Source organism: Rhinichthys klamathensis, unplaced genomic scaffold, assembly GCF_029890125.1.
Source record: "Rhinichthys klamathensis goyatoka isolate OS25496 unplaced genomic scaffold, OSU_Roscu_1.1 h1tg000018l_1, whole genome shotgun sequence".
Classification (NCBI taxonomy): Eukaryota; Metazoa; Chordata; class Actinopteri; order Cypriniformes; family Leuciscidae; genus Rhinichthys; species Rhinichthys klamathensis.
In genome coordinates, this window is record NW_026606569.1 from 2,389,236 (window position 1) to 2,405,404 (window position 16,169).

General features: G+C 40.2%; 1 protein-coding gene across 1 annotated transcript; it reads right to left on the reverse strand.

Annotated features, from left to right (window-relative positions):
* Window positions 1-14,249: 14,249 nt before the first annotated feature.
* LOC130070951 (G2/M phase-specific E3 ubiquitin-protein ligase-like) lies at window positions 14,250-15,888 on the reverse strand. The gene is made up of 6 exons (XM_056235543.1): window positions 15,877-15,888; window positions 15,501-15,840; window positions 15,234-15,412; window positions 14,898-15,070; window positions 14,605-14,819; window positions 14,250-14,519 (listed from the first exon to the last, which is right to left on the reverse strand). Exons 1-5 carry the CDS (start codon window positions 15,886-15,888, stop codon window positions 14,630-14,632), a joined length of 894 nt encoding a protein of 297 aa, XP_056091518.1. The 3' UTR covers window positions 14,250-14,519; window positions 14,605-14,629.
* Between the last annotated feature and the right edge of the window lie 281 nt (window positions 15,889-16,169).

A 16,169-nucleotide genomic window follows, 5' to 3' on the forward strand; every position in this document is an offset into this window, starting at 1 on the left:
CTCGACGTATGTATGCAGCGATCCAGTGTTCCCCTGGTTCGTCTGAAGCTTGTGTATTCAAAATTAGCATGCATGGTACATCCTTTAAAGGCTCTTTAGGTAGGTAATCGCTCGGTAGTACGCCTAAAAAATTTGTGTTACTGGAAATGTTATCCATGATCACCGTCAGTTGCACTGTGTTCATTTCAAAGGTATTCAGTAGTGCTCTGCGAACACCTGTCTCCGATTTGATATTTCTATAATTGAATCAAAGACTGAGTATATTAAAATATTAACAGGATGTGCGAGGGGTACTCTGAAACGTACTTCTAATCTAATGTTTCCTGATCTAATTAGTGAAACGTGTTGACCACATTCCTCGTCGGGTGTCAGGTTAAACGCATAGAGAGTGTATCCATGCAGGAAATCTTTTTATTTTTTATTCTTTATTTGATTGGGACCAAGCGGCAACCTCCCCGTCTCTCTCTTGAAACCAACACGGAAGTGAATTAAACTGCAATTCATCGACTGGCCGCTTGAGGCTGACTGCAAAAGGGAGTCAAATTTGCATCTCCCCCATGTTAAAATGCCCAACTTCACAGCAGAATAAAATATGTTTACAACCTGGTGGCAAATAGTTGTTTTGGTCTATATAGCTAATTTTGCCCTTCATGACGACTATGAGGGGGGTGAATTTTTTTACAACTCGTCCGTTTAAATTATATTAAGCCTTAAAGTTCTGCATAATTTAGGGCGTGGCCACTTGATTGACAGGCGGATTGCCGCTGCTGTCACTGCTAGTCGTTTGTCTGCTGTCTGTTAGCGTCACCCTCTGCCGTGTTTGTGCTTTTTTCGGGATTATTTCATACAATTTAATACACGTATTATACCTTCGCCCATGCACGCCGTTGGATTCCGTCGTTGTCGAGTATGGAGAGAACAACCAGCGCTGTATTTCCAGTTGTTTCTATGGATGTATGGACTATGGATGTCTGACAATTTCATTGCTTTTTGGAGTTTAGATTTAAAAACGTCTGTAGATATAGAGACCACACACTTGTTATGCGGTACTGTTGCTCTCATGGAACAGATATGCTTATTTAACTTTTTAGTGTAAAATAAAAAGTAGCGTCAGATGAAATCCTGCAGGTGTCAGTGCTTTCTCTCCGTCCATGCAATAGATGCACACACTTAAATGAGCGCGGATTTCTAGTTCATTTACTTGAACTTCTGAGGTAATATCTTTGGTTTAACCCATCTGAGAAATTGAGAGGCGGCCAAAATCAGATTTTAAAATGGACTGAATAAAGCTCTTTACGAACTTGACGTGCGAGGCCATGTGTGCACATGAATCACTGTCACACGCACAAGCTCAGAGCAATATTGTAAGTTACTGTCTGCATGATAATACATTTTTAACTAGCAAAATAATAATGCATCACGATACGCATAGTTGACTGCTTGTATGTTGTGAGAAATGTGTGTGATCTGTGTTATGTACTGTTGTATACATGCTGCTCTTTGTCGGATTAATAAAGTTGATAAAAAAGTAAAGTAAATAGTCTCACTTTTAGTTACGTCTTTTAGTAACTATTGTGCAAAAACATTAACATAAACTATTGGCTTTACTTCTTCAAACAGCGGTCACTTTAGCGCGAGGCCAGTAGCATATAGCATTAGCACCTCAGCTCCACCCACGTCCCGCCTCTTTGCCCATTTTCTGTTATCCGGTAGTGACGAGAGGTGACGCGCTGCCAAGATGGCGACGGTCGGCGACGCCCACTTTAGGCTTCAAAAACGCTCTTCAGAAACCTACGGGTGACGTCACGGATACTACGTCCATATTTTTTTACAGTCTATGATTGGGACAGTGCATTTTAATGAACATAACATGGAGTACATGCATGTAAAAATGCCGGATTTTAGCCAAAGGCTAATTTCCATCCGTTGTCCCACGGGCCAGGATCATAGAACTCACAAAACATTACAAAGTAAAATTTTACATCTACAGTCAATTCATAAATTAGCGATCTATAACCATAGACTGATACTTTAGATGTCTGCCTGTGGCTGTGGTATAAATACTGGGAACTATATTCTCTGAAGGCGAAGCACTGCTACTTGGGCGGAGTGATAACCGCAGCACCTGAGACGCGCCGTGGTGAGGAGCAGAGAGTTCGTTTCAGAGTTTGGGTACGGTACGTCTCAGGTGCTGCGGTTATCACTCCGCCCAAGTAGCAGTGCTTCGCCTTCAGAGAATATAGTTCCCAGTATTTATACGGTTAAAATATGTCTGTGTCTCATGTGACTTTGTTTTTTGTACACTCTGTGACTATACAAATCACAACATGTAAATAGGAAAATGTTTGCGCTATTTTGTCACTTATTTGGATTAGTATGCTAGCTGCAACCATTTACATCCAGTCTTTGTGCTAAGCTAGGCTAGCGGTGGGTGCGTCAAACAGACTTATAGCACCCACGGAGATGAAAAAGGTATGTATGGACTTATCTAACTCTGGGGGATAAGGTGAATAGGCTAAAGTCCCAAAAAGTCGGAGTGTTCCTTTAAGTTACTGTTATTTGAGCACACTAAGTTTATTAACTAAATTCTGAGTCAGATGTTTCTACCAATTAAAGTTGTTACTTAATAATACCCTTTCTATATTGTATCCTTTGTTGATGGTTAGAGTCATCAGTCCATGTTTGTGAGGATGATCTTCTTCGAAAGTACTTCAGAGATGGACACAGTTACAGTGTCATTGTGGATTTCTTGGCATCGAAGCACAACATTAAAATGAGCCTTCGTACCCTAAAAAAAAATTTGAACAGACTGTCCTTGTACAAACGAAAAAACTACTCGCCTTTGGACGCTGTCCGGACAGCTATCGTTGGCGAGTTGAATGGTTCTGGACAGCATTACGGTTACCGCACAATGTGCCAGACCCTGCGTCAAAAATACAATCTTACAGTGAGAAGGCAAGATGTAATGCTTATGATTGCAGACCTTGATCCATTAGGCATTGAACAACGCTCAAGAAGAAGATTTGTGAGAAGGGTTTACCATTCTTTGGGGCCAAATCATGTCTGGCACATTGATGGCTATGACAAATTAAAACCATACGGTTTGGCTATAAGTGGTTGCATTGATGGTTACTCACGCAAAGTGATGTGGTTAAACTGTGGAGCTAGCAATAACAACCCAGACATTATAGCTGCTTATTACCTACAGTGTGCCACACAATTTGGAGTCATACCAAAGCTTCTTCGCACAGACTGTGGCACTGAAAATGGAACTATGGCTGCAATCCACTGTTCTCTGAGATCAGTCCACACAGATGACCTTGCAGGGGCTTCAAGCCACATGTATGGCTCCTTAATCACAAACCAACGAATTGAAAGCTGGTGGTCATACTTCAGAAAACAAAGGTATAATAGTCTAAACAGTCATGATATTTAAGGGTTTTCTTGCTGAATTTTAGTTTAATAATCAATTATACATTAGAAAATAACCTATTAAATTAATTCTCAGCTTCACAGACAAGGCTTGTCCTAGACTAAAATGCATGTTTGAACTGTTTTAAATGAGAGCAACTTGCACTGCCAGGATCTTAAAAAATGTCAGTGCCATTGTTTTGTCACAAGATGTACACCAGTAATGTTTTTGTTCCGGGACGTGTTTATAATAATAATAATAATAATAGATTTTATTTATAACGCGCTTTTCATTCCAAAGAATCTCAAAGTGCTACATAAAAGAACAACAATAATAGCTGCAGAATACTAAGAACAATAAAAGCAATAGAACAATCAGCACATAAAAGCCTTTCTAAATAAAAAGGTCTTCAGTTCTGATTTGAAGGTGTCCAGGCTCTGTACTTCTCTCAGCTCACTCGGGAGGTGGTTCCAAAGCCGAGGTGCAGCTCAGCAGAAAGCTCGGTCCCCCATAGTGCGAAGTCTTGTGGTCGGGACCTGAAGAAGTCGGTGACCTGATGATCTGAGAGTGCGGGAGGAGGATTTCAAGGTGATGAGTTCTTGTAGATAGGGTGGTGCAAGACCAGTGATACATTTGTGTGTGAATAGCAGAATTTTGAAATCGATCCGGAATGAAACAGGGAGCCAGTGGAGTGAGTGTAAGATGGGAGTTATGTGATCATATTTTCGGACTCTCATGAGGACTCTGGCAGCGCTATTTTGGATGTATTGTAGCTTCTGCATGTTTCTGGCAGAAATCCCAATCCGTTACAATAATCCAACCTGGTGGAAATAAAAGCATGAACAAGTTTCTCTGCATCTGAAAGAGTTAAAAGAGGACGTAGTTTGGAGATATTTCGAAGATGGTTGAATGAGGTTTTGCAAATATATTTAATGTGTTTGTTGAAGGTCAGCTGCGGGTCAAACCAAACCCCTAGGTTTGTAACAGAGGAGGAGAAAGTGATGGCTTGGTCGTCCAGGATGAATTGAGATACGGGCGAGGAGTGGATCTGTTGTGGGGTTCCAACAAGTAGTGCCTCAGTTTTACCGGAATTTAGCTGGAGGAAGTTGCTAACCAACCATACCTTAATCTCCAGAAGACATGTGTTGAGTCGTGACAAGATTGCGGAGGAGCTTGGAGCAGTTTTAATATATAGTTGCAAATCGTCCGCATAACAGTGGAAGGATAGTCCATGCCTGCTGATGACAGAACCGAGGGGAAGCAGGTATAGAATAAATAGGATAGGGCCGAGAACTGACCCCTGCGGGACACCACACGTAACAGGGAGCAGCCTGGACTCATAATCTCCTAAAATGACTCGTTCAGTCCTGCCAGAGAGGTAGGACTGAAACCACTGCAGTGCTGTTCCCGATAGTCCAACTGCATTGTGGAGGCGGTCCCGAAGGATGGTATGGTCAACCGTGTCGAATGCCGCTGTTAGGTCGAGTAGAATGAGCAGTGATGGTGATCCTGAATCAGCTGCCATGAGAAGGTCATTTGTCACCCTTAGCAAAGCTGTTTCGGTGCTGTGGGCCGAACGAAAGCCTGATTGAAAAACCTCATATAAGTTATTGTGTTCTAGATGGTTGTGAAGCTGAGTGGCGACTTCCTTCTCTAGAACCTTTGACAGAAAAGGGAGGTTGGAGATTGGTCTGTAGTTTCCCAGGACCTCTGGGTCTAGGGTTGGTTTCTTAAGTATCGGACGAATGACAGCAGCTTTAAGGGCAGGAGGGACAACGCCTGTTTTTAGTGAGAGATTAATAAACTCAGTGATGATTGGGCTGACACTGGAAATGAGCGACTTGAGCAAAACAGTCGGGATGGGATCCAGGATGCAGGCGGACGGCTTCATTTTATTGATGATTTCCCCAACATGGCTCTGCTGAACCTCGGCAAAGTAAGGAAAGATCGTCAATCCACCGGACAGGGGGTTGGAGGACGACGGAGACAGTGATGGAGAGCCAGATATTGAAGTGCGGATGTTACACTGCTCAATGATGTATTGTAGTGATCCACTAGTCCGTCCACTGTTGTAGAGGCTGGGCAGTTTATATTGGACTGAAGGTCTGCAGTGAATGAAGTTGGGTTTATTTGCTTCCAGTTCCGGAATGATATTTGGCGCTTTGGTCTAATGATGGGCAGTGAGAAAGTAAGGGCCATAGAGACCAACTTGTGATCAGACACTCCCAGATCTTTAACCTCCAGGTTGTTTATGGGAGCCGCGTCAGTAATGACAAGATCTAAGGTGTGGCCCTTGGTGTGCGTAGGAGCCTTCACATGTTGTCGGAGACCAAGACAATCAATCAGACTCATGAACTCTGTTGTAAGATGGCAGGAGGGTTTGTCAACATGGATATTAAAATCACCAAGAATTGGCTTCCGGTGGCGCAAGAGAGCGAGATGGACGTGTAACGGTTTGCTCCCCACAGTCGTTTAAAAAAATACCTCCTAGCACTAGAAAAAGCAGTGAAATAAACTAAACTCGAGTATGAAAGGAGGAAGAATGCAAAGAAGTCATAAGATCGACAAGAAGATGAGCAAAAATCAAGTAAACTCGGATGTGGATGTGGATACCGGGCCTGACGAAGATGGCGGTGAAGGAACAGCCTCAGGTAACGCTTCTGAAGCTAAAGTTACTGTTAACCAAAACACTCTGCTCGAAAGCCTGGCGCTTCTATCCAAAGAACTGAAGGACTTCAAGCAAGTTGTGAGACAGGACCTGAGTGATTTTAAAAATGATGTCATGAAAACTATGAAGGATGACCTCGTTGAATTCAAAACCGAAGTTTTGCGAGAGGTGCAGAGCCAAAACGCCAATATCATAGAGGCTCAAACACGAATAGCGGACCTGGAATTAGCCTGCTTAGAAATGAAAGATACGCTGATAACAGTCGTGAAACAAAACTCGGAGATGCAGGACAAGCTAGTGGATTTGGAGAGTCGCTCTAGAAGAAATAATATTCGAATTTATGGAGTACCGGAAGAAAAAGAAGGCAAATCGGTCACTGACTTTGTAAGTGAACTATTCAAAACCCACCTCGAACTGCCAGCTGAAGTTGAGCTCCAAGTCCAACGGGCACATAGAGCGCTCGTTTCGAAACCGGCAACAACCGCACCACCGCGATCAATAATAGTGAACTTTTTACAATTCTGTACCAAAGAGATGGTTCTTCAGAAAGCATGGCAGAAGAAGGTTGAAATCGATGGCAAGCGAGTTTACTTTGACAACGACTATGCAGCTGATATCGTCGAAAAACGCAAAGCATATGGGCCAATCAAAGCTGCCCTGAAGGAGAGGGGGATCCGATTCCAGACACCCTACACGAGGATGCGAGTACACTGGGACTCCGGGCTACGGATCTACGGGAGTGCGGATGAAGCAGCTCAGGATTTGATTAAACGTGGATTTCAGATAAAGATTACCGCATCGAAGAGGAACGCTGCAAGAGCTGTTGAGGAACGTCTGAATGAACTGTTGCCATGGAAACGCATCAACACTTCGGACAGAGCAGCTCAACGTGCAAGAGAGAGGCTTACAGAGTTTAGAAGAGACCTGCCACTACATAGTTAATGAGATAACTATGGCCCAGAGGAAGAATAAATGAGGCTAACTTTACAAGTATTAGTAGCAAAATAGCCTACGCATTTAATTTTTTTTTTTGATTCACGACAGGTTTCTCAGGCAGGCTAGCATGGGCCTACCTATGGATACTCCCTTCTGTTTATTTTCGACTCTATTTCCATTTTGACAGTCCGCAATAAAAAATTAATAAATAAGAATAGGCTAATAATAATAATAAAATTAAAAAAAGTCTTGTGACTTAATCCAAATAGTTCATGAAACTGACTGAGGAGCTTTCTTAAACGCTTAATGTTGGACATTTCTAGTGAAAATGAGTATTTCCTCATTACTAGGGAGGGCCCCTACGAAAATGAGGCACCTTTCCCTCCTCCCACCAACAGGGACCATGAAGGATGGGGAAATCCATCCTTGTTTTCGGAAGGCACAAAGTTCTATGTTCAATTGATGTTCAATGTTTTTTTTACTTTTGTTATGTTGAACTCTGGATTACAACTTTTCATCCATGGGAATGATATTACGTGAATGAATAACATAAAGATACTGTCGTGGAATGTTAATGGTCTTAATAATCCCATTAAAAGACGGAAGGTAATGACCAGGTTAAAACAGCACAAATCTCAAATTATATATCTACAAGAAACACATTTGTCTGGGCAGGAATGCGAGAAACTTAAGAGGTTTGGTTATAACAATACATTTTATAGTTATTTCCGTCATGGGTGTAGAAGAGGGGTGACTATACTAATTTCAGATTCAGTTAAATTTGAATGTTCTAAAGTGATTAACGATAAGGAAGGAAGATTTATTATTGTAAAAGGAAAGTTAGAAAATGAAAAAGTGACACTGGTTAATGTTTATGCCCCTCCCAACAGTGGAAAACATTTCATCAAAACTCTGCTCGACAACATTATTCTGGAAACAGATGGCATTTTGATATGTGGGGGCGATTTTAATATTGTGTTGAATGATAAACTAGATACAACAAACAAAAACAAAAAATGCAACCACATTACTAAAATAATCAAAACTACATTTAAAGAATTTGGTATAGTGGACCTTTGGAGGGAATTTCACCCCCTTAAAAAGGATTACACGCATTACTCGGCCCCTAATGATAGCTACTCCAGAATTGACTATCTATTTATGAATAAAAATGAGTTGTACCGAGTACAGGAGTGTGAAATTGAAGGTGCAGACATATCAGATCACTGTGCAGTTTACCTAAAACTCCAGTTGAAAACACAAGAGAAAAGTAAATTATGGAGACTAAATGTTGGAATTCTGAATCATAAAAAAATAGCTGAAGAGATTAAAGAGGAGATTAAACTATATCTAGCTGTAAATGACAATGGAGAGGTTAGCCCTGTCATTCTGTGGGATGCCCTTAAAGCAGTCCTGAGAGGGAAAATTATAGCTAAGACAGTGTCTATTAAAAAAGCTAGAGAAGAAGCATTTAAGAGAGAAAAGGAGAAACTATCGGAAATTGAACAGCTACATAAGAGCACACGCGATTCCTCATTATTACCTCAAATTAAAGAAGCTAGGGATAATATTGATAAAATGTTAAGTATAGAAACTGAAAAGAAGATTCGATTTTTAAAACAATCATATTATGAAGTGGGACCAAGGGCTACCAGATTACTAGCAAAAAGATTAAAAAAGCAACAGGCTGATAGAACAATTCACAAAATAAGAGATGTAGACACAAACCAGATGACATATGAACCCAAAGAGATTGAATCTAATTTTAGGAACTACTATAAAAATCTGTACAGCCAACCTCCATCACCCACTACTGACCAAATGAGAATGTTTCTAGAGAATCTTGACTTACCAGCAATTGGGAAAAAACAAAATGACCTTTTGACCTCACCCATTACAGTATCAGAAATAGAGAAAGCAGTCAGTAGATTAAAAGCGAAAAAATCCCCGGGTAGTGATGGCCTACCAGCTGAATGGTACAAAACATTCAGGGAGCAACTTATACCATTACTTATGTCATCATTTAATTATACACTTGACCATGGCAAACTACCACCATCCTGGAAGGAAGCAGTAATAACAGTGATCCCTAAGGGGATTAACAAGGATACCTGCTCAGGCTACAGACCGATTTCTATACTTAATGTAGATTATAAATTATACACCTCAATTTTGAACAAGAGATTTGAACAATTTATGAACGACATCATAGATGAGGATCAAACGGGTTTTATTAAGGGGCGCCAAACCCATGACAATATAAGGAGAACCCTACATATTATTGAACACGTTAAGCAAAACAATACCAGTGCAGCCTTGATAAGTCTTGATGCAGAGAAGGCATTTGACTGTGTTAATTGGGCATTTCTATATCAGACACTTGAAAAATTTGGATTGAACAAGAAGGCTGTTCAATGTATTAAGACACTTTATCAAAAGCCGACTGCTAGGATAAAAATTAATGGGAGTCTAACTGAGAGTATACAGTTAGAAAGATCTACCAGACAAGGTTGCTGCCTATCACCAACACTGTTCGCATGTTTTATAGAGCCCCTGGCGCAAGCAATTAGGCAGAATACAGATTTGAGAGGGATAAGGGTTGGGGATGAAGACCACATCATTGGTCTTTTTGCTGATGATGTGATCTGCTATTTAGGAGACCCAGACGCATGCCTTCCAATATTAATTAATCAACTCGAGGCGTTCGGTGTCTATTCAGGTTATAAGTTAAACTTTGCCAAAACACAGATCTTAACATTGAACTATCTACCATCCAAAAATATACAACAAAAATACAATCTCAATTGGAATGCAAATACAATGAAATACCTTGGGGTTACCTTAACAAGAGGAATGGATGATCTATATGAGACCAACTATGTTAAAGTGGATAAATCCATTAGAAATGATGTAGAGAGGTGGAATGTCCTTTCTCTGGACTTTAGTTCCCGGATAGAGACTATAAAAATGAGCTTCCTCCCTCGACTCCTCTACCTCTTCCAATCACTCCCTATTGAGATACCGGAGAATCAATTTAGAACGTGGGATAAAGTTATCTCTAGGTTTATATGGAATGGTCAAAGGCCAAGAATCAAATATGAAACTTTACAGCTTGGAAAACATGAAGGAGGTATGGCGCTCCCAAATCTTAAGGAATATTTTCATGCAGCACAACTTAGACCTTTAGTCTGCTGGTGTGCTAAGGATTACGAGGCTAAATGGAAAAACCTAGAGCAGTATGTACAAGGGAGGGAAATTCAAAGTCTTATTGGGGATGAAGGGGAAGCTAAGGATTTATTTAAACAGATAGATGCTATCACCCAGTTTTCATTAAAATTGTGGTTCAGCATAATACGAAAATATAAATTAGAGGCGGATCTCCCTCTACTTAGATGGATAGCTTATGACAGACACTTCACCCCGAATACTCTTGACCAGAGATTCCAGCAATGGAGACTGAATGGAATAACAGCACTGTGTACAGTAATGAAGGACGGGAATTTTATGAGTTTTGAAGAGATGAAACAAAACTTTACATTATACAATCAGGATCATTTCAGACACTTACAATTAAGGGATTTTTATATGAAGGAAGTAAAACCAAAAGTAAATCTGGGGGAAAACGGTATAATTAGAACTATAATAGGAATATACAACTCAAGGAAATACAGAATAATATCTACATTATACCAGCAACTGATGGAGAGGAAGGGAAATACAACGTCATATGTCAAGCAGAAGTGGGAAAAAGAGCTAGGTATGAATATATCTGAAGAAGACTGGTTACATATATGGAATACACAACAATCTACCACATCGTCTCGTATATGGAGGGAATTCTGTTGGAAAAATGTAATACGATTTTTCATTACACCTAAAATTAAGAGCAAATTTTTGTCAGTACCACAACCATGTTGGAGACAGTGTGGAGCGGTAAATGTAAACCATTCACATGTCTTTTGGCTCTGTCCTGTTATTACACAGTTTTGGGAGGATGTCCACTTGGTTATTGTTGAAATCTTGGGTTATGATATACCCAAGTCATGTTCAGTGCTGTATTTTGGTAATATGGAAAGAAACATTGTGTCAAGAGAAGATCGATACCTGTTTAAAATTTTGTTAGCAGCATGTAAAAAGGCCATTACGAAAAGATGGTACAAGCCGGACCCCCCAACACGAGATGAATGGCTGAAACTAGTGTCTGAAATAAGTGTAATGGAATGGTTGACTCATAAGATAAGAGTTCAAGAGGATCAATGCGCAAATAATTGGGGAAAATGGACTGTATTTACATCCCAACGACAAGAAGAGGTCTGAAGTTGATGTATCTCATTCACTAAATTGTAATGTTTAGGTGATCCAGATTGTTCCCTTTTTTTTTTTTTTTTTTTTTTTCTCGTTGGTTTGTGTTTGTTTGTTTTACTAATTATAATTTTTGTATATATGTGATGAAACTATAAAAAATAAAGTATAAAAAAAAAAAAAAAAAAATCACCAAGAATAACAATCCTGGATGACATGGAACAGAGTGATGTAAGTAGATCATGTATTTCAGGGAGAAATGAGGAGTGTGGTTTGGGGGGACGGTATATGAGAAGCACTGTCATGGAGTATGGAGGTTTACATTTGAAGGCTAAACATTCCATTGAGGCAAGATCAGGCAGTGGCAAGGGAGAGAGTTTCAGTTCATCCCGATAGATTACGGCCAAACCACCCCCACGTCCAGAGCTGCGTGGTTTTTCCATATAGACATAACCCTTAGGGCAAGCTTCATTGAGTACTGAGTGGTCGCCTGTTTTGTGCCAAGTTTCCACTAGGCACATGAAGTCTAATCCTCTATCCAGAATATGGTCATGGATAAGCAGGCATTTATTGGTAAGGGATTGTGTGTTAAATAATTCCATAGTAGCAGGAGACAGAGCTGATGGTGAAAGTCTCTGTAAGCTCCGCAGTACACTGTGGTCCACTCCGTGTTTTATATATCTCCCACCACTAGAGGTCGTCAGGAGCGGTGAAGGGTTCCTACATACTCCAAGCGCGGCAGCGCTCTGATGACGCCGTTGTAGCGCGACACGCGCAGCTGAAGACCAGATGGAGGGGATCGTCGATGCACCATGCAGGAGATAAACAAAGTCTTTCCGAGCACTTCTGTGGCAGTACCGGGGTCGGCGCAAAAGTCCAAGCTGTCTTATAGCTGTGATGCAAGGTGGAGCAGTGTCGCAGTTGAGACTCAGCAGTTGAGAAATGGAATATTTCAACATCATGCTGGACGCTGGTGGCGTTAGCACAGTGTTTACACCAAAGAGCGGCAGCAGGTGCGTTGCTAAAGCCCCCAGTCAAAAAGATTGTTGCGGTACAGAGAGGTAGGAAACTTGCAAGGGGGATAAAAAAAGTCCCATAAAAAACACTTTCTTAAAATACGCTAAATTAAAATCAGAAATTAAAATCAGAAACGGAGAAGCGGCGAACAGACAGCGCCAGCGTCCTCTCCGTCCATTAATCGGAGAGGTCGCCATTATAAAAGCTACTTAAATGCCCTAAGTGAACTAAGGCCTAATCCTGGCTTATTCTAAGACCTGTCTGTGAAACCGGGCCTAAACGTCTAAAAGGGATGTTGATATTGTTGGTTTATTTACACAGGACTCAGTTCTGGATGGATCTTCTGAATGACTTGAAGGAGAGGCAACTCTTTAATGGCAGTCATGAACACATATGCTTGGTGCGTTTTGTGTTTTTAAGTGTGCTACAGATGGACCTTAATGAATGCAAAGAAATTTGGAACACTCACACCATTAGGGCAGTTAAACAGTCTCGCTGTCCTTCTGGTAAACCAGATGCAATGTACGCTCTTCCACACAGGTCAGTATATGACTATTAAATATTTAACTTATTTGCATTTTGTAATCGAATTGTTAAAATTATATTTAACATACAACTTCAAGCTCACCATAATGTTGTTCTAAAGCCATATGTCTTACTTCCATATAACAAAAATATTTGATATGATACACAATGTTAGTCTCACTCAGTTTACTTTCATTGTGTTCTTCTGTAAAATTAAACTGAAAGGAGATTGTGGCTAACATTCTATTCCACAGAAGAAAGTCATTCAACTTTGGATTGATGAAGTTTAGTAGACAGTTTTATTTTGGGGAAAAGATTTTATAATTAAAGGTACAGCGATAAAGGTTAATTTGTATTTAGTTTTCACACCAAACTTTTTCCTCTTTCACTTAAAGGTTTAACGGGAGAGAATGCGGATTTCGTGTCTCAGAGGAAGACTTGAACCAGTGTTTCATTGAACCTACTCTTAGTACATGTCAAGATGAACAGCTTCAGGCAAACTTTGAAGAACTGCACGCTCAAAGCAATCTGACTACACCTCACAACTGGGAGACTGGTGTGGAGAACTATATAACTTTAAAAAACATGGCCCGCATTTAAAGGGTTAGTTCACCCAAAAATGAAACTTCTGTCAGTAATTACTCACCCTCATGTTGTTCCAACCCCGTAAGACTTTCGTTCATCTTCGGAACACAAATTAAGATATTTTTGATTACATCTGAGAGCTGGATCACTCCTCCATAGGCTTCTAAGGTATTGAAACTTGCCGGCCCAGAAAAGTTATTAAAGACATCGTTAAAATAGTCCGAGTGACTACAGTGGCTCAACCTTAAGTTTATCAAGCGACGAGAATATTTTTTATGCGCAAAAAACAAACAAAAATAACGACTTTATTCAACTATTCATTTCCTTCTCTGTGGGCCTCGAGTGAGTTCACGTAGTGTAACAGCGCAGCGCTTCTGTGTCGTACGTCACACGTAGGCTCACTAATGGCCGACGCTGGTCATGTGTGCGAGTGTGTGTGTGAGACGTACAACACAGAACCGCTGCGCTGTTACACTACGTGAACTCACTCGAGGCCCACAGAGAAGGAAATGAATAGTTGGAATAAAGTCGTTATTTTTGTTTGTTTTTTGCGCACAAAAATTATTCTCGTCGCTTGATAAACTTAAGGTTGAGCCACTGTAGTCACTTGGACTATTTTAACGATGTCTTTAATAACTTTTCTGGGCCGGCAAGTTTCAATACCTTAGAAGCCTATGGAGGAGTGATCCAGCTCTCAGATGTAATCAAAAATATCTTAATTTGTGTTCCGAAGATGAACGAAAGTCTTACGGGGTTGGAACAACATGAGGGTGAGTAATTACTGACAGAAGTTTCATGTTTGGCTGAACTAACCCTTTAACATTTTACATTGTTCTACTCAGTGCAATCCAAAACCAGCTGAGTTTTGGATACCAAAGTCCATTGCATTTTTGAACTCTTCATAGCTTTTGGACAATGGCAATTTGATTGTATTGGCACATGTGCAGGCAATGGGAAATTTAGAAGTCCTCTCAAAAGTCAGTTGGGGCTGAGGCTCAATTGTTGAAGGAGGCAGTGAATCCAGTCCTGTAGCAAACATCAGGATGTCCTGGAGGGAGATTCCAGTTTCTTGTTCTGAAAAAAAAAAAGCAAAAAAAAGCAATGGAATATTATGAAATATGTACAAAACAACAATAAAATATGATGTTCAATCCTTTACCTCCAGTGTCAAGCAGATAGTCTCTCTAGTATCCTAAAATCCTTGTTTCTTCTTGTCGTCTGGTGCTACCAACTTCACTGAGCTGAGCCTTGAAGACAGCCTCCAGTGATTCAGGTGTTAGTTTCTCAACACTGTAGCACATGTAGGGTCTGAATACACTTGGATGTTGTTCCAGGGCATGGATGACATCCAGGGTGGAAAGACCGTCGCTAAATCTGGAAGCAAAACAAAGTAATGATAATAATAATGATATGAATAATGATAATATGCTCTCAAATTAGGAACCAACTTACCTTTGTACGGAGTATTGGTTTCTGTAAATTATATACCACTGTATGAAATCCTCAACAATGTTTTCTTTGCCTTCTACACTTTGTGGGTAATCGAAACATCCAGCAGTCTGCAGCAAGCTGGCATACTTATCCATAAGCATGTTTAATTCATCCAAAGATGCTGCACTAGATATCTGGTAGATAGGACACATTCAAAAGGAGCAATTCAATTCGAATACATTTTTCTTAAAGCAAATACAAAAAAAATATTGTAACTATTAATCCTTAAACCATTATTACACACACACACACACACAAAAAAATCTTAAAATGAGCTTAAATACAAATTTAATGCACCTCAAGTAAAGCTGCCTTCATGGTCTCATCTGTTATATCTTCAACTGTTCCATTAATGTCAGTCCTTCCAGTGAGGTGATTGTATAGCATATCTGAGAGGAAGCGAGGACCTGGACCACCGTGAACAATGGAAACTGCAATCATCTGCCCCGCAAGAAAGTATTCATCTTCTCTGGCAGCTATAGTAAATTGTTTTTGTCCAGTTAGTATAAAACAAGACAATTATGACCAGGGCAGATAAAAAGTAGATTTAAGTAAATAATTTACCTGCACTGTTAAAGGTGAGAAATCTCCTATTTGCTGGACCATCAAAGATTCTCCGTGTCCTTAAACAGTCCATTAGGAGTGTTAGAAACTCACGTTTGGGACCACCTGTGTCCACTGCATCTTCAGTTGTGCCTTCGTCATCTGTGAATTTAACAAGCATGTCGTGTGATGGGTTGTATGATGCACGTCCGAATCCACGAATTGCTCCATCCCAAACATCGGCTCTATTTATGTTGAATCTGCTGCAAGATGTTTTTATTATCTTCAATGAGAGATCTGACACAATGTCTGCAGAAGTTAATACATCTGTGCTGTAATAAATAAAGAGGTTTTGATTAAGCTAAGCAAAATAATAATGACATAAAAAAGTCAATACATTTAGGAACATGATATTGAGACGGGAGTAATTAATAAATTAAGTACCTTTCTTATTGAACATGTTGTCTGCTATCATCGGACGCTTCCGAGTCACTTTCGATTATTATTGGGGCATAGAGACGTGTGTAATTGCTGTAAAAAGACAGATTAACAGGAATTTACATCCATTGACATACAAAAGTAATTGTAGGCTACTTGTAAAGCAATTCATTTATTTTTTTAAACTCTTTTTGAGGTAATAGAAGCAGTTTACGTGTAGCACTTTTGTTGGCCATGTCTGTGTTCTTGGAT